Raw genomic sequence first — 19138 nt, 5'->3', positions numbered from 1 at the left:
ATCAAAATAAATCAAAATAATTAAGGTAACAGTCTCATGAATACTCTAGGACTTTACAAGGGGAAAACGAAAAACTTCTAGGCTTTAAAGAAGCCTCTGATTTGCAAATTCTGACATTCTCCTAAAAGATTCAAAAGTTTGCAACCCTTCACACGGATAAATTTGCAGAAATTCCATAAAAGTACTTAAAACTCATATAATATTTTTTTCTCTAAATAATAAGCCCAGAAATATTCACTGAAGGATGGATTTAAGAGTATTTAAAACAAATCTGTAAACGTCAAAAGCTGATGACATAATTTTAGCACAAATAGTTCCCACGATGTTTAACTAGGGCAGTGCCTTTGTTACATGCCTTCCTGCACCAGTGCTTGAGTAAAAAAAATTATGCAACAGAGTTTTTTCCAGTTACAGAAATTAAAAGGAGTTTACCTACCACTGCATTTATGTAACAGATAAATGCCGTAAGAAAGTTTGGATAGAAAACCCCACAAATTTAGAGAACAGCACTAGAAGTGTCACCCTAGTGCATTTCTCATGGTTTTAAAAAAAAAAAAGTGCTAACTGGCCCCATTCAACCCATCCTGTACCTAGCTTACACCAGATGAGTGCCTGCCACTCACATCTGCTGGGCACAAAGACACTGTGGGCAGTGTGTGACCTGCCATCATCACCACTTCTGGGGAAGGCAAGGTCTGGTGGCCACAACTCCTTCACGAACACTCACTCCCCTTGACACACAGCAAGAGGTGACCGCTGGCCACCACCAACCTCCTGCCTGTGGGAAATCCCCTCTTCATCTCTACCAGGGCTGCTTTGTATGGCTTTATTAGCAGGCCAGAGACTGGAATTACTGTCAGCAGAAACTTCTGATGACAACACATTAATTGCTATTACTGTCAGATTTTCCAGTTGCAAAACCCCTGACTCAATTATGTCATTATTTGTAATTTAAATTCCTCAGTGAAATAAAAACTAGATGTATTTTTATTTATATATTAAGCAGCCTTCCTATTAGCTTGCTCTGTTTCATTTCACTGATAAACAAGATACATTTAAAAGAATGAACAAAATTGCTTTTTTACACTTTATGTAAATCTCCCATTCTTGGAAAGCACATGCTGCTGAGAACAAGCAGAAGAAATGGGAAAATCTTTTATTTTCATATTCTTATTTGAAGTAAAACTGTATTCCAAACGATGTCTGAACCTTGCAAAACAAATCACATCTATAAGATATTAATGTTTATGTAGAATTTTCGATGTTGCTAGGATAGCAGAGTGATCAATCACTGTTTGTAATTTGATTTCTCAGTTTATAGATAGCATCTTTTCCAGAAATGTGTTTTTATGATCCTGAGAAAGCAATTTCTGGCACGAATGACACAGTGGTAGTTTTCAGACTGTGATGCAAAACTATTTTGAGATTTCTGTTTCTCAAAAAGTAACAAGCACTTCTACAAACAGACTGAAATGGTGATGATAGAGCACTGACTTCCTGTCAATGTTAGGACAGGTCCACACACAGTAGTTTATTTTCTTCTTATAAAATGAGATGTGCTCTATGTGGGCAGCAAATCAAGAGTCTCCATCTTCTTTCCAATTATCTCCCCCATTATCATGACACAAAGGGCAAAGGCATATCCCTTTGTACAAAAGCAACAAGTCTTCTGGAAAAGCACCTGCCTTGTGAGTTTATGTCTTGAATTCAAAATAGGTCTGATACAATGCAAAATATCACATTCACTGAATTAGTAAGTAAAGTTGCAATTAAAAGTTACAATAACTTGGATGGATTAAAGTATTATACTGAAAACTGCTATAGGAAGCAAATAAATCCAGGACAAAATGTTATGTTTTTGTCATTTTGCACGTATGAAAAAGTTAACTTCTTCATGCCTATTTACCTTCTGAAAAATCAGTGGGATCTTGGTTCCTGGAACCTTCTTCTGATCCTGTTCCAGTAAAAGTGACAGTGGGACACCAAACAAGCCGGAGTCTGAAGAATAAAGCAAAAGAAACTGAGATATTATCCACATCTTTTCCAGTACATGAGATACTGGCATAAACCCACATTTCTGAAGCAGTAAGTCTATTCAATGTGTTCAGAGATATTGACCTTTTGTTTAAAGTGTTTTAATGTCTTTGCTAATCAAGTTATTACACAAAATATTCTGGCTAAAAGGATTCCTCATCTCTTCCTCAGGAGTCTTCTGTTTTGACTTCAAATTGCCATCTACATATTCTGCAGCAAAGCAAACTGCTTAAATGAACCATCTGCCTAGTTCTGGTTTGCAGAATGGATGTGATGATGACCCTGCAATGCAGATCTTCACCACTCAATGCAAGTTATTATAGTTGAGGTGGAAATGGCATGAGTAAAATATCCAGAACTCACTAAAATGAGATAAATACAATTATCACCCAGAGTTGCTCTAAACACTTCTCTCTACAAGGCTTTGGAAATAACAGCTTTTCAATTCCTGTGCTTTTGAATTATACAGCACCAGCAGAATAGCAAGACAGCCATCTCACTAAAGGTTCATTTTTAAAAACAGCAAAAGTTCAGTTAATTCTTGGTTAAAAAATTACTTTTACAATAGGGCCAAAGGAATTCAAACTTGTTTTTGAAAAGGAATTCAGTCGCAGTTAATTTAGCCCTGATGACAAACTAACCTTAGTCTTCATGTAAACGGAACTTACATGTATTATGGCCCAGTTGAACAGAAGTGAATAACCATTTAAAGAGAGCTGTGTTAATAATGACTAACCCAAAGTTTGCTGAGATAGAAATTCAATTAATTTTGTTAAGAAGAAGCAGTTCTTGTATCTCTGTCAGAATAAAAAGTTTACCTATAAAATATAAGGGACTCATACATACAGGCATACCCCATAGCTTTATTATCTTGAAGTTCTTGTCAATAATAAAAGTTTCCATTGAAATGTAGTTGAAAAAACAAACTCTAGGAGGTCAATAAAAAAGCAGCACTGGGCACAGCACAGCATTCCCCAGAAGAATGATGTTTTCATCATCTTTACATACTCAAGCACAAAGGAGAAAACGAATAGACCCACCACTGTATGAATCAATTGGCCAAACACTTAAGGGGTGAACAGGTAAGGGTCAGACAGAGCAACAAGGCACTGAAGGCAGTACATTGCAAAAGCAGATTAGCTTGGCAGAAAAGCTGATGTCATTGTCCATTTCCTACACATTGCCATGAGTCTAGCCTATCTTTTTTACCTTTCAAAGAAGTTTTTAATCAATTCAACATTTTATGAATGCCTGCCATTCAGATAATAATGCTGAGAGTAAAATTCAATTAATTTTGTTAAGAAGAAGCAGTTATAAGTAAGACCCAAAATACAAAAGAAGAAAGTGCTTTGTCTCTGTTTATTAGTGACAGCACAAGTACTTCTGCAAGAATAAAATGCATTCAAGGTCTTGTTGATGTTTCTGTGTATGCCTTTTGCATTAAAAAAGCTGTTTACTACTACTGTATAGTGAAGAACATATTCTGAAGAATCTATTGTACCTTCTATGTATCTTCTATGCTCTCTGTTGCTTTCAATTATTTAAAGCGAGCTATTGCATTGTCACATTCACTGATCCTTGACAACAGAGTTTTGGCCAAAGCAGGCTTGTGATTAACTGGTAACACATCTCAAGCTCTTGTACAGCATTTAGCAAAAACCAAAAATACAAAATCCAAACAAAGCACTGAAAACCGCTAGCATCAAGAAATTGGTTTCCATGTTTTCTATGCTCCCAAGCAAAGCACTGTGATTACACATGCTCTGATGGCTTGCAGAGGAAAGTGACATGGTGCAGCTGTGTCTGCCTCCTCTGCAACAGTTTAGATCTTCCACTTTATATGGTGCCATTCATCATAACAACTGCATTATAGCCTAAGAAAATACTGGATGGGCAAGGCCTATATGACACAGGAACATTTGTGCCAGACAGAATAGGAAACAGGCTCCCAGCATCTCCCACCTATGGCAACAAAAGCACAAAAGTCAGGTAGACTCACCTGAATGACAGAATTGCAAAGGTTGAAAAAGACCCATAAGATCATTGAGTCCAATTTTGAAAGTAGACGAGTACCTACCTTCAGGAAATCAGGAAAAGAATACCCACAAAGAGCATACGCTCATGCCCTTTGGGAATAAATCAGCACATACAAACTTCTGTGAAGCAATTCTTGCTGCACGGCATCCGACTAAGATAGTTACCCTTCAGTCCTTAGATCATCTGCTCAGTGACTGTCTTGAGTTTTAATTTTAGACAAAGAGCTATAGACATTATGTCAGTAAACTTGTTTAAAGCTTGCCTTGAGTTAAGGTGTAAAATTAAATGTTGCTCAGGGCCTATGTTACTGCTTATATATTATATATAAATTTTCTGCTGGAAGATCATAGAGAAATTGATTTATTAAAAAAATATGGATATTGATCTAGCACCAATATCCAACTGTGACGGACAAAAACTCCCTAACGGTTTTAAAGTTAGAAAGTGTATGTTTATTGTGACGCCGGACAGCGTGCGGGATAGCTCCCAAATACACACTGTGCCTTTCAAATGATTACAGAGTCCTTTTATCCACACAAGAATTGAATACCCAAAATACAAATACATATTCATCATTTTGGTACACCCCATTCCTCGCTTCGTATGCTAATCATTTCAAAAGCTATTAAGCATGCGTAGTTTGTCCCTTGAAATGGGTCGGTGGTCCCTTTCATGAGGAGGGGTCCCAAAATGAGGAAGTAAATGAAGTCTTCCTCATTTTGACCTTTCTACCTTTTCAATGCAAGACTCCCATTCCTTGTCTTCAACTGGTTTCAGAACAGAGAAGGCCCACAATTGTTTTATGTTCCTAAAAGCTATTTGTCAGTTTCTATATTCTTCATTATAAACCCAGCTAACTAAACATTGTGTTGACAAGCAATCAATTATTAGTTAACTACTAACTCTTAACTTCATCAATTATTAGTTAACTACTAACTCTTAACTTCATCAATAAAATCCCTTTATTTTAATTAACTCTAGTAAAGCTTATCTCTAACTAAAATCTTAGCTCCTCTAAAATCTCTAAATCTCTTAAAGTTTATGTTTCAAAATGGGTGCATTTGCTTCATTGGATTAAACAGATGTAATTGGTTCAGAATACAAAACATCAACTTACCTTTGGTTTTGATTTTTACAGCTTTTTGCTGCTTGAATTCTGTCCCAAGTATGTCATAGAGAGCAGTTAATTCAATCAGTGCTAAAGAATAGACTTTCTTCATGTCCTGAGGGGCTAGGTCACCAATCTTTGTGGTACCTGTCTTGTCCTTCGGCAGTCTGAAATTCTAAAAGCAGAGAATTGCAGCAGGGTAAATAATCCAAGGTATGACAAATTACTTAGCTCAAAGGCTGTGCTTCCTTCAGGGTAAAACCTTTCATCATGAAGCTGGCTGTTACTGACTAAATCAAAGGAGAATCCCACAAATAGGTTAAAAAGCAGATGATCTTAAAATGATAGGAAGATTTAGGTTCCCAGTGACTTCTGGAGGTCACCTAATTCAATTGCTGCTCAAAGCAAGGCTAAGTTACAAGTCTGATTGGATTGCTTGTTGTTGTTGCTCAAATGAATTTTGAAAATTCCCAATAACCGCTGTGGAAACCTGTTTTGGTGTGGAATGCTCTCATGGGGCTTTTTTTACTATGCAAAAAACAATTTCACCATTAGTCACTTGTGTCCATTAATCCTTGTCCTTTTACTTGGCACCTCCAAGAAGAGTCTGGATTTGTCATTTGTCCTGCTTGCAACCACATACTCTCCCTCCACCTTCTGTATCTTTTTCCAATTGATAGTGGTGGAAATGGCTGTCCATGAACAATCCTATGCACATACAATTGGGATAGAAATTCTTCTGCATTTGTGCACACAAAATAAAATATTTGGCTGCCATATAAATAATAATAAAGGAGTTATCTTTTTAGGGAATGGGGATACTTAATCATGGCTCCTTTCTACTGCACTACATACTCAGAGGCTGCAGTCAGAGATCAATATAAGGAATTTAGTTGAAAGAGTGAGAGACTTCCCAACTCATTGAACTGCAGGCTTCTAAGTATGCATGACTCGGAGCAGGAAGCTTGACAAGACTTTCTTCCACTTGGAAAGACATATTATACTCATGAATTATTTTCTTACCCTGTGCAAACCCAGCAATAGCAGAGCTGAATTGCTGGTTATGGTACATGACTACAAGAGCACATACTAAAACATAAACATAATTTACAAAAGGTAGATGAGTAGCCAGTTCCCCACCCTGAGCTTTCATTGACTTGCACAAACATGTCTGCTTAAAAATAGCTGCTGATGATAAAGGTGCAACCAATATATTGTAGATTTAAATAGGTAACTCTCTTCCTTTTCCTATCATTTTGCAGCTCCTTTTGTAACTGAAGAAGAAATCTCATAGCCATGTCTTTGAGCAATCCTTCACATGCCTGGCCAGAAGTAGAACTAATGTATGTATTATGCATATATACAGAAGTTAGAGCACAGCTTTTATCTCCTTGTTATAGGCAGCATTGAAGAAACATGACTCAAACACTTTAGAATCCATCTCTAAATATCCATTAGTGTCTGGTTTATAATGTTTAAACTAGGATACATGGGGTAATTACTACTTGAAGAACTGCACAAGTCCTTATCTAAATTAAGTGTTTGAAGAACTGGGAAACATTATTTCAGAAACTGTGTTTACTCAGACATGTTTGCACACAGTGTTAGGGAAAAAAAAAAACCAAAAACAAGACAGTTTTCACAGCAGTCATTAGTTTACAGGTTATATGTACATGTTACAAGTTAATGAACTGTTAGGCAGAGAGAGATCCTAAGAGAGATTTCTGAGGATCGATAACAAAATCCCTTGGAGGATTTTCTTTTGATTTTATCTGGATTCATTCCAAAAGAGCCTTTTTTTATTAAGAGTTGGAAAGAAAAACTGAGTTCAAATTAATCTTTAATTTCCTGCCATTTGACTTCAGACCTCTAATTTCTATAGACAATTCTGTGCTTCATTCTCATCCCTCACCTACCCACATCAGACAACTGCATAACATTTCTATAGGCATCCACCAACCCTTTTTATATTACAGCATAGCTTTTTATTAGAGGTAAAGCATCTCACCTCAGATAATAGAAAAAGGGGATGTAAATAAATGAAGCAAGGATAGAGTGGTACAACCACCACCAAGCCTTATTCCAGCTTAATATTAGAAGTTCATTTTTGCTTACATATAGAGCGTGTTTTTCCAGACACACAAATACATAAACAGGCATAAATGTAGTTATTTTCATGTTATTGGGCATACTATTCCCAAAAATTAGTTACCTTAAGAACCTCTATCTCTACAAAGCTAAATCTGACAATGTTCTTCTAAATCTAATTCACTCAGTCTCAGATAAATATCACTTAAACAGTACCTCTAGCTAAAAATAAAGACGAATAAATAAGAAAACCTACCGGGAGAAGAGTGTCACCCCCTCCACCTTTGTACATTTTGCCTACTGAGCTGTCTTTGAGATTAGCTGCCTGTTCTGCAAATGATATCTCCAAATTGATGTCAGTGTCTGAAGATGGCACGTCTTCAAGCAGGCTCTTCTGTTCATCTGTTCCAAGACTGAACTTTGGACCTGAAAACACAATTGAGCACCACTCAGTGCATGAGAGTAAGTTTTAAACCAAGTAGAAATGAATGCTGTGCGAGCAATGGACATTCTGATTACAATGTCACTGTTCCTGTATTTTTTATGTCAGTCAAAAATTTAGCTATTGACAAGGGTTTTTTGTAGTTTTCTTCAATAATTTTGCCAAGGAATGGGGTTTTCTGTCCTATTTATCTATGATGAAAAGATAGAGCAATCCACCTCAAACAAACAGCAGACTCCGAGAATCTTGCAAAGCCAAAGAGCTTTGGCATCAGAAGTTTCTTGCTATCACTTTCTAGCCTCAAAGACTGTAACATCCTGCAAACAAATCAGCAAATTTTCCAGCTGCTAAAATTTCAAAAGGAATAGAGAATGTGTCCTCTATGACCCAAAGCATTAACATCTGGAAATAACAGGGAGTACACAGACCATATCTTTGTTCCATTATACCTGTTCTCACCTCAGTCTGAAAAGTCTAGATTCCTCAAAAGAATTTAGACATATTTCCACAATACAGAGAAGGACTAAGTACACAACAATGGTCTTACTTCTCTTTCTTTGCTCCTTAAAGGAATCAAACACTAGACAAACTTAGAACATTTTTTGTTAAAGGAATAAAGAATCAAAAAAGGGAGAGGCTGTTCTGCTTTTAGAAAAAGAAGCTTCCCAATTTCACAGTAAATCAACCGCTGCTTTTGGTCTGAAGTTAAAATATATTGTGAAAGAAGCAAGAAGAAAATTATACATTAAAAAACAGTATTTACTACAAAGCATAGAAGTATAAGAAAGCTTTCAGTCTCTCCACCATCCTTCTCATGATATCTATCCAAAAGGATACAACAAGGAATAGCTTCCTTTTGCAAGACATTACAGAATCACAGCAGGTTTCCAGGTACTACAGAAGAGTAAAGTCACAGAATAAATAAGGTTTAAAAAGACCTTTGAGATCATGGAGTCCAACCTACGACCAAACACGCCCATGTCAACAATATCATGCCACTAAGTGGCGTGTCCAGTCTTTCTTTAAACACCTCCAGGGACTCCACAACCACCCTGGGCAGTCCACTCCAATATCTAATCAACCTTTCTGTTAAGAACTTCTCCCTAATGTTCAACCTAAACCTCACACAGCTTGAGGCTGTGTCCTCTTGTCCTGTTGCTGCCTGGGAGAAAGACCAACCCCCACCTGGCTACAGCCTCTCTCTACAGTTGTAGAGAGAGGCAAGTTTCTCCTGAGCCTCCTTCTCTCCAGGCTAAACACCCCCAGCTCCCTCAGCCTCTCCTCGTAAGACTCAACAGACCCTTCACCAGGTCTGTTACCCTCCTCTGGCCATGCTCCAGTCCCTCAATGTTCTTCCTGCATTGAGTGGTTCAGAACTGGACACAGAACTTGAGGTGTAGCCTCTCCAGTGCTGAGTACAGAGGAAGAATCACTTCCCTAGTCCTGGGACCATGACTCTACTCACTGGCTCCTACTCACACGAAACTGCAGTCTGTTCAAAGCTAATATACCACAAGTGTAGGAAAAGTGGATGGAAATGGACATGAGTTGTGAAGGAGAACCATGAGCAATGCATAGGTTTTGGTGTAAGAATGTTGTGCAAAATAATAAACTAATTTTTTTACACTGCTGTGGGAAATTTTTGTATGGCCTAGAGTAACTACCCTAAGCCAAGACAGAAAAAATTCCCAGAAAAAAGTTACAGGTACAGCAAAAGCTGATTCTGAAGCTGGGGAAAGCCTGCAGAGAGGTTGATTAAGAGAAGTCAAGGAAGTGCTGATCTACACTGATGCTATCAGTCGTCTGTAATACAACGGAGCTGCAAGCACACAATTCAAACAACATATGAAGCAGGAAGTTAAAGAAAAAAAATTACAGCAAGTCGACAATTTTTCTAAGTTATACCTACATCTTATTTCAAAACACAAAACTATTCTCTGACAGTATTTAGATCAAGTCCTGAAAATAACCTCAGTCAGCCAGGGCCAGACTCAGGGGACCTGACAGGCATCAAGGTACCTACCTAAGCTGAGACACTTTCAGGGTGAGAAGGTGGATTTGAGTTAATACTTTGACTCTACTTACAACCAAGCAATGCTGTGAGAAGTAAAATAGTACATTTTTATATTCTGTGAGTTGTGTGTTACTCATCACTTATTTTTGCCAGAGTGGCTTCTGCTCACTTTCCACAAACCCCAAAATGCCTAGGGCATACACTAAAGATTAAGCTGACCTTGAAACTAGAGCTGCTCCTTTTGGTAAAGAGATATCTGAGTCCTCAGGAAGCAAACATATCCAAGGTCAAATTAATCCCTGACTCTGATCCTTGGCATCTGTGTGTGTGTATCTGTATATATCATGTAAACTGTTCAATGCATCCATACTGAATGAAAAGAGTTTCCTGTCCCCCCCCCAAAACTTTTGTCATGCTAATGTGGCCTATATCTGACCTACATACTTCCCACCAGCCTAGGAGAGATCTGATGTTAACAAACAAAAAGCAGTAGCTCCTATTTCAGTCCTCTGGTCATACGAAGGTGTCATGTAAAGTAGATGTCTCAGTAATGCTCTGCACATTTTAAAGCTCTAGAAGTGCTGCTGTTGTGGGGAGTCTTTTCTTGGTTGTATAGCCTTGCTCCCATTGTTGTACATTCCTGAACTAGGCAGCAGCTGTAAGAGGAAGCAGCCTTGGTGTTCTGCCAACCTGTCAGCCACATGCTATATTTAATGAGAGAAATGCAAGTGTGATACAGAAAAATGCAAATATTGTCTATGAGGATGTGGAAACCATATTTTACATGAGTTCTGTACCCTTTCCTTAGTTCACAGAGCTATTTAAAGATTACATAAAATGATGGGAATTCTTCAGGAATAAAACAAGGAAACATTGCAAGTATCAACTGTGCTATATCCCAGTTTTGCAAGGGAATCTTGAGTATACACCAACCAAGCTAAGCTGACAGATCTTAATTTACAACTGGAAAGGTAGAATGAGATTTTTTTCTTTGACTGACAAAGCATTTCTCTAAAATGCTAGTTCATAGATGGTTATAAATTGAAAATAAAAAACCTTGTAGTCATTTCACTGACAGCATTACTTTGGCTATAGGATCCTCATTTATCATGTAAAATGAAAAGCAAAACCAAACTTTCTAATTAAAAACCACCAGACTACAGTTTTTTTTCCCTATCAAGATGCAAACATTACTGCTCTTTACCCTCGTATTACACACAGTACACACAATTTGTTCATCCATTCTCTAGATTGTTATGCTTTGAATCTGCCCTTATACAGACGTTTTATCTATTATTCTTCTCCTGTAGCAAATCCTAAGTTCAGAAAAACAACTGCAGTCATAGTAAACTGACTTTTGCTACTCCCCTACTTAAGCTAATAAGTATTTAGCTTTTCATATGTTTTATTATTTCCCTTTTATTTCTTGAGCGGTCTTAATCAACACAGTTATTTACTCCTTTTCACAGGATTCCAAAGAAAATTACTTCTTTTCTTTTGTATCTATTGAACATATTCCTAGCTTTGCAGGCCTTTAGTGATTGTCATGGATTGTTAAAATGATAATACCTTTTGAGAGCTTAGTAAATTACTCTGAATTTTCTTTTTGTTTCCTGCAGACACACTCCATACCTACATGAAACAAAGGCACTTATTATTCTGTGAGTTTGCATATATTATTTAGTCAAGAAAAAACGTGTGTTGGACTGCTTAGAAAGGAGAAACAAGAAGAGGTTCACATAGCCCAGGCATGCTCTAAAGGCAAACTACTAACAACTTCAGTCTGCCAGAAGCACTTGGGAATGCAGCATTCAAATATCCCATTAGGAACAGTTATCACCTTTGAAGTATGGCCAAAAAGAGTTTTTTACCGTAACAATTTTAAGATGTCTCAATTTAGGCTTTTTGTCTTTAATGTCTGAGATGATGTTCATATTTTTTCAGGTAAAACTGGGACTACTTCTGTATCAAACAGGGTTTCCATTTTAAAATAATGCCCTTGGATTTGGATTTAATACATATTTAGTACCTCTGAAATATCAGGCACTGTTTACTTTTTGCCTTAAATTCATTCACTGTTTGTTTAACACTAATGTGCTTATTCTGCGGGAAAGATCATAGGACAGCACTGAACCAGATGCATGCTTTTAACACCACCAAACTTGCATGGTTTGACTGCAGATGGAACTGAGTTTTCCTTCCTGCTCCAATCTCAGGAGCAGAGCCCACTGTAGCACGTTGACTAGAGCAGGAGTGTATCAGGATGTGAGCAGGCTGCATTTGCCATCCACATCACCATCTGTGCTGAGGAGAGCTAGCATATGGGATTTGGCTTTCAGAACTTCCCATTTCTGAAGGGTTCATCAGGGCCACGGGGAAAGAAAGAACCAGATGTGATAAAAACTCTGTAATAATTGCTTGGTAATTTTCCAGCTCTGAATCCTGCAGTGAAGTTTATTGACACAAGCACTAGGCATCTCTTCCTTCCCTTGTGCTGAACCAGCAGTCTGGCAGTCCTCCCAGTTTTTTTACTGTTCTTATTGGAGTGAGGTTTGCTGAGAGGGCAGGAGAGAAATACACACTTCTGGAAACACACAGACTGAGCGTTATTCAGGGCTGGTTTATGGTCATGTCTCCCACTTCAACTGCCATGCACATTCTGTATCATCCATTGCTGTCTTCCAAGTCTAATTCTAAAGTAACAATTTTTCCAAAATGCTACTAGTCAGTATTCTAGAACTGAAACAGAACTTTATTTGGTGGCTTAATTACAGCTAACTAACTTGAAATAGGCAACTTAATCTGCCTGCTTAGTGTGGGTATAGGGTTCAGTGTAACAACTATGTGCTATCCACTCCTCCAGAAGAAGTAAAAACCCCAATATATAAACAAAGCAGAATAACGGTGCAGCATCTTAAAACTTAAATAGCTGCCAGCTTAAAACTTAAATAACCTGATTTCTACAGGGGTGGGTAGGGTGATACAACAGACACAGTAAAACCCTTACTTTGAAGAAATCCAACATGGCAGGACAGTTATCCTTTTACTATTGGACCTGAAGAACAGCAGAAAGCTCTGTCAAAGTCTTTCATCAGAAATCATACTCTCAAAACACAAACTGTGGAGTCAGCTAAGGACTTCTGTGATGTACTATCCTGATAGTGAGAGGAAAGGGCCTTCCATGGATACTGCACCTCTCTTGTGATAGCATGCCACTGAACACAACCTAGGCACACAGAATGCTATTTCACTTCCATGTCCTTTGAAAAGGTAAACAACCTTTTTTCTTTAATCCCTGTTTTTCCTTTAATTTGTGCTACAGGTATATAGCCAGTTCTCACAGTTTTTTTTGATGCTTGAGTCCAGCCAGTTCTCTTTTTTTTTTTTTTGCTTATAGTCCATGTGGTTTTATTCTTTTGCATGCACTGATGAGTTTATGCATAGACCTTCATTTCCTGTACTGTACAGCAGAGACAGACCAGAAGCGATAAATTAAGGATCAGAAACAACCTGAGCATAAGCTACAAGAGAAGACTTCTCTCAGACAGCTTGATTATAAGTTGATCCCTGATAATAAACAGGATTTCTCAGGTGGCTCAAAGGACACGACGTACAGACACACTTAAAATTTTACACAACAATTCAGTCCAGAACAGTTTTCTCATTATAATTTAATTTTGCTGAAAAGTTACTTAAAATATGGACCCATGAACACCTACAAACCAAAAACAAATCAAATAGAGAGTAATTTGACATTACCTTTTGTTCCACCATGTGTTTCATTTTTGTTTTCACTTGTTCTCACAGTTGAAGGTTCACTTCCATCACAGACCTAAGAAAGGAACAATAAATATGCATGCCTACAAAAATCTAGTGCATCGTTGTAGAAACTCCTTTGACTCTGTGTGGGATTAAAACACACACTCCTGCAACTCAGGGGTATGCAAAAGCACATTTCTGTGTTTCAACAGAAAACCCCTTGCCAAAGTCTAAGGGGCTCTGAAACCTAGGTAATTAAAAAAAAAAAGTAATTAAGTCAATTCCTCTTCTTCCTAGAAGGCTACCTGGGTGAATGACTTTATTTTCCAGAGTGGCAAAGAATAAGAAAATGCAGTCTGACCTGAAGCTGTAGTTTGCACTAGAAAAGATATGGAATGGGAATCTGGAGGAGATGTTTTGACTGACTTAGACCAAATTCCTTTGTCTTGAAAAAGCTTACATGGTTGCCTCCCCTAGAGAGCAATCCCATTCCTTTTGCAGGGCACCCTGACATTATCTGTGCTTACAGCTTAGATTTCCAACAACAAAATCAGGACACTTCGAAGAGAGGAAGAATGGGAAAGGATTAGAACCATCCTCTCCTTTCTGTAATGCTGCCCTACCCAGTCTCAAGATGTGACATTTTGTGAATTGGATGACACCAACTATAGACAAAATATTTCAGAACATGTAGAAAATCTATGTCCATATAAATGGGTATATGTAGACTTATATACATTTTTACCCACATATCATTTTTACTTTTTGGCAACACAAGTTAACAATGACTGTTTAGCACACTGTATTTCTACTTGTATTTTACTTAAGCAATTTATAACTCCATACATATAACTCATATAACTGAGAAAACAAATGCAAGTTTTAAAGATTTATCCAACTGGCACAATCTGTATTTTCATTTCTTTTCTTTTTTTTTTTTTAATCAGGTATCTTGAGAGGAGGAAGAAGTTAGCATGAGTGCCTAGAAAATTATCTCTGTTTCACAAAGCAGCAGAAGCAGAATGGGAAGCTGTCAAGGTACCAAAAGTCTAGCTTCTCTTTGGGAATATGGCAGGAAATTCAGGAGAAACATTAACACAATTGTTGTGTTGTTGCAAAACATCAACACTATTGTTTTACCTTTCCTCCTACTTTCCTCCAGATGAAGGGAGACTAAAGGATTTTAAGAGGTTATTATTAAACTGAAATGACTTCATACAGCTGCAGGTGGCTTCAGTCCTCTTTTGTTATATAAAAAGCTTCCTAATGATGGGTGAGTAACAAAGCAGTGAGACAAGTTACCTAGGGAGGTAGCAGAAGCTACTTCCCACAGCCTTTTGGTGACAAATTTGGTGAATAACCAGAAGCAATGATTTCTGAACAATTATCTTACTTTAGAGAAAGGAATGAAGTACAAGTTTGAGGACCTATACTTATATTACTTTGTTTCTGTCAAGGAGACAAGTTTAGAAGGATTTTTTCTCCCCCAATATTTCCATATTTAATAAACAACCATTTGTTTTATGCATCTTAAACACCTAAAATAATTTGTCTTCTCAGTAGTGTCTTCAATATCAAAACATGTAGTTTAAGAGAAGAAAAATCTATTTAACACTGTGACATAGGATTTTCAAACATTACAGAATGTAGCTTACATATAGGAACATGAATATTTCTTGTGCTTTACTGGAATAAAAAAAAGAGAAATTACACTGCTTTAAGGTACATGATATATTACCTAAATTGCTCTGCTATTAGATCTTGTAATTTTTAGGTAGAGTCAATTACAAATTAGATCCCAGAGAGCCTTTATGGAGTTAATATCTCTTTTGCAACCACAGGCATAGCAGAACAGTGAAAGGGAAGTTGTGCCTCCAGAACACACCACTTCCCCCACTACACTTCAACTGAGATTAGAAGGAGTTGCTGAAGGAGAAGAAGCTGTTGAGGGAAGGAGGAAATTAAATCCCCTCAAAATTTACCGTGCTTTCCATCACCACAACCACTGCACTGAAAGGCAGTGTCAGCAGTGGGAACAAGGGACAGACCTGAGGTCAGGTAACCCAGTCATGCCATAAGGCCTCATTCTTATGGCTGAAGATCTCAGTGCTCTGAGGGAGTAGAGAGGACACACACTCTCCATGGAAAAGGAATTCTAATCATAGTCTTCATTTCCCTCCTTCCCCTTTCCTATATATGGGAAAGGAATTCTCTTCAATAACCCATGAGGGGAAACTGGGACCCTTCGGATCCTGTCAGAGTAACTTCCCATACACAGTTTAATACACACATAGGCCCTGGGAGTTAATATGGGGTTTATACTTCCAGCTGATAGGCATAAAGACCTAGCCAAAACCAAGGAGGTTAGGCTAATGTCCCATTTCCCCCCTTTTTTTATAAACAAACAAACAAAAGCACCAGTAAGTAAGTAAGAGGTAACCATTCAAAGGTAGGCTCTTTGGGTGATTGTTGTGATGAGTTTCACATCCATATGAAAAACAATTCCAATTAAAATGAGGGGTTGTTTTATTCATCACCTTTCAGTAAGATGAGGCCAATATACACACTTCTTTAGAAATAATAAAATTGCTTAATGCAATGTTGAATCTGGACAAACACCATCCCTGAAAATTTAGTGAAAAATTCCCTTGGAAATCAGTGAAGTTGGGCACAAATCTTTTGGAAATACCCCTTTCATGCACCACTCTGCTCTTCCCCCATCCATACGTGTCCCTCTCTTCTCTCTGCCAGAATCAAACAAAACAACCGACAGGAACTCACTTTTCCCTTTGAGTCATTTTGTAGCCTGAAGATATCTCTGACATCAGGAATCTGGTGCTGTTTGTTTCTTTTCCTCATGGTTTGTGTGACAGTCTCTACTCGCTTTTCCACCGCCGCTTTCTGGGTTCGGGTCAGTGTGGATAAAAACACCATGCTTTCCAGGGAGTCGCCAGAGCTCTCTCCAAACAGATTCGACAAACCTGCCTCCTTCAGCCATTCTTCTTCCAGTTCTCCCTCTGAGCAATTTGAAGAGAAAAAGGCATAAACATTGCTTTCTAGTACTGCCAAGCACATTGTATTTTAATGACATGGCACAGTTAATATAATTCACATAAAAGTACCAAGGGGATACACAATTAAGAATTACTTACACTGTCATGACTCGGAAAAAAGCTATTGTTTCTAAGGAGTCTCAAAAGGTTTAATATATGATATCAAAGCTTTTAAAGTAGTTAATCCAATACAGATTGATATGTGGCAATCTTTATAATAATCTACAGCACTTCCATTAAAATCATATACCATTTTATAAATGTTCCTGAATAAAAATGTGTATGGGAAAGCCTGAAAGCCAGATCATTGCTGCTCCACTGATTTTTAGTTCAATACTCAATCTTTTTAGCTCTCTTACTGACATGGTTCTGCCCACTTTTCTTGATACATTAATTCTACAGCCTTCCACTAGCTCAATTTAAAGAAGGACAAACCAGCCTACACGTGTCACCTTTAATGCTATTTTTTTCATCAGTTCTTATGACATGGTCTCCAGCCTGCTGACAGCCCACAGAACAATTTTTGCTTTAGTCTTAGAGCTGATAAGGTATCCTTTATTGACACATCACTGCACATGAAAGAAGAGAAAGCTATTAAATATTGTCACCAATGGCAAAACAACTGCTTCTGAAATCTGTATCGCCCTAATGATATTTTCTATAAAACACTAAGTTCTGTCTGTAGCAGTTGAGGTTGTGCTGAATGCCAACAATTCTCTCAAATGTTCAAGCAATATTTCCATTTATCAGATACCTAAAAATACTCCAAAGCTGGCATGTCAACTTCACTATTGCTTTTTTTTTTGGATTTCATTTTACCACTGTGCCTAGAGCATGTCCAAGTGGGCACCTTAATATTAACAGCATCCAGAAAACAGACACCAAAATTTAAGTATGAATTTTGCTATGGCTGTGCAGCCACATCCTGAGCCTCTGACAAAACTCTCAGGTTTTGTTATCAGGGCTGGAAAGAAGGGCTACACCCATGCCCCAGAGCAGCTGTGAGCAAGCTGTCTCCCCTGCCTTGCCTTTGCCTGGCTGAATTTCTGGCAGGATCATCAGCCAGCTGCAGCATCCCACACACTCAGGAGTACTCGTGCCCAAGAGAGCACGAGGCAAGGTGTGGGGCACAGCAACACATGCTCAAGCTGATAACTCAGCTGTGCTGACTCACCCGGGCTCCACGCCAGAGTCAGCTGCAGTAACCAGGGGGAAGAAGGCTACATACAAACCCGATGGAAATGGTGGGGCTGGGGATGCAGAGCCTAAAGGCACAGCCACACCAATGAGCTGCAGTAAGGTAAGAGGTTTGTGTACTGTAGAATGATGGGCTCTGCTGCTCTGGAGAAAGCCCCATGACTCCATCAAAAACCCCCAGCTCGCCAGTCACAAGCGTTGGGAGCCTTGCTGCTTTCTCCAGGGGCCTCATTGTTATGCACTTCAGAGCAGTGACTGTTCAAAGTGCTTAGAGAGGCAGAAGAGCAAATCCCTTTGAAAGCTCATGGAGCACATTCTTCTCACTCATGTGGAGGCCATACCAAAATGCAAAATTCACCATTTTAATTTACTGAGACTGTGGGTCTCATAAGAATGGGAGAGAGGCAGCTACTGCATTGTTCAAAAATAATTTTTGAGAGAAAACTAACATTAAGGACATTACTCTTCTTTTATGTGAGAGGACACAAAAACAAAGAAAAAGAAATTGCCCAGCCTCTAAGACTATGACCCAAGGAGTGGCCCATAATTCATGCTTCTGAGAAACACAAATAGTACAACTGAACAATCACAATAGTTACAAGCATAGAAAGTTACTCACTAAACTTAAATCGGTTAATCATTGGCTTGTCTTCTAAAGCGTGAGGTTTCTATCCACAATAGCTACAATAACAAACAACATACACAAAGAGTGAAAGGGTAAGTTAGTTCAACAGTAAACTGCAAAGAGTTCAGTTGTGGTTTGCAAGCACAGGCACCTTTGTGATATTCTGCAAGTACCATTCAAAGAAAAATCAGCCTTTTACTTGTCTCTGATATTACTGTCTTTCAGGGCACTGCCTGTTTCTGGTGATATGCATCAGAGGCAACAGAATTTTCAAAGCAGATGTTCAGGAAAGTGACCTCCTTTTTTGATCTGCATTTGGTAGGTGCCATGTATTGAAATAAGACTTGAAGAAAAATCCCTAAATCAGCAAACTGATAAACATTGACAGAACAGATTTCATTACCATCTGGCTCTTTCACTACAAGTGCTACTTGTTCCTCGTGATTATTTCCTCTGGTTTCATGGATGTTTTCAAGTTCTTTCCAGTAGTCATCCATAGACAGTTCGTCCAAGGAGTCCTGGGATCCTGAACGGTCAAACGATGCTCCATCGGGGATCTTCTTGGAATGGTCATGGTTCATTGTATACTGTCCAGACCGACGGCTATAAACATAAATCAAAAAGAAATTTTTGGCTAACATCTTAAGATACAGAATGTATTAATGTGTGTGAAGACACCATGAATTGCGTCAAAGTAGCAAAGCAAACCACTGGCAACAAGCAAACCAAGATATTACAAATTATTTTTAGTATCTGAAATATGTTTTTAATTTAATATTTC

At 38.2% G+C, this 19138-nt stretch overlaps 1 protein-coding gene across 2 annotated transcripts in view; it reads right to left on the bottom strand.

Annotated features, from left to right (window-relative positions):
- ARHGAP18 (Rho GTPase activating protein 18) overlaps positions 1–19138 on the bottom strand; it is a 66425-nt gene that overhangs the window by 20450 nt on the left and 26837 nt on the right. The window contains exons 1-7 of one of the 2 annotated variants that reach the window (XM_053939316.1): positions 18761–18842; positions 18352–18413; positions 16264–16499; positions 13483–13555; positions 7524–7693; positions 5189–5354; positions 1907–1998 (exon numbers count right to left, since the gene is read on the bottom strand). In XM_053939316.1, coding sequence (XP_053795291.1) covers positions 1907–1998; positions 5189–5354; positions 7524–7693; positions 13483–13555; positions 16264–16499; positions 18352–18373 — 759 coding nt within the window. In that variant the 5' untranslated portion in view covers positions 18374–18413; positions 18761–18842. Of the gene's footprint in view, positions 1–1906; positions 1999–5188; positions 5355–7523; positions 7694–13482; positions 13556–16263; positions 16500–18351; positions 18414–18760; positions 18961–19138 lie in introns of those variants that run through there. The other variant, XM_053939317.1, reaches the window with a different exon arrangement.

Source organism: Vidua chalybeata, chromosome 3 (assembly GCF_026979565.1).
Source record: "Vidua chalybeata isolate OUT-0048 chromosome 3, bVidCha1 merged haplotype, whole genome shotgun sequence".
NCBI lineage: Eukaryota > Metazoa > Chordata > Aves > Passeriformes > Viduidae > Vidua > Vidua chalybeata.
Note: the sequence above shows the minus strand (reverse complement) of the source record. Positions and strands in the feature narration are given on the sequence as shown.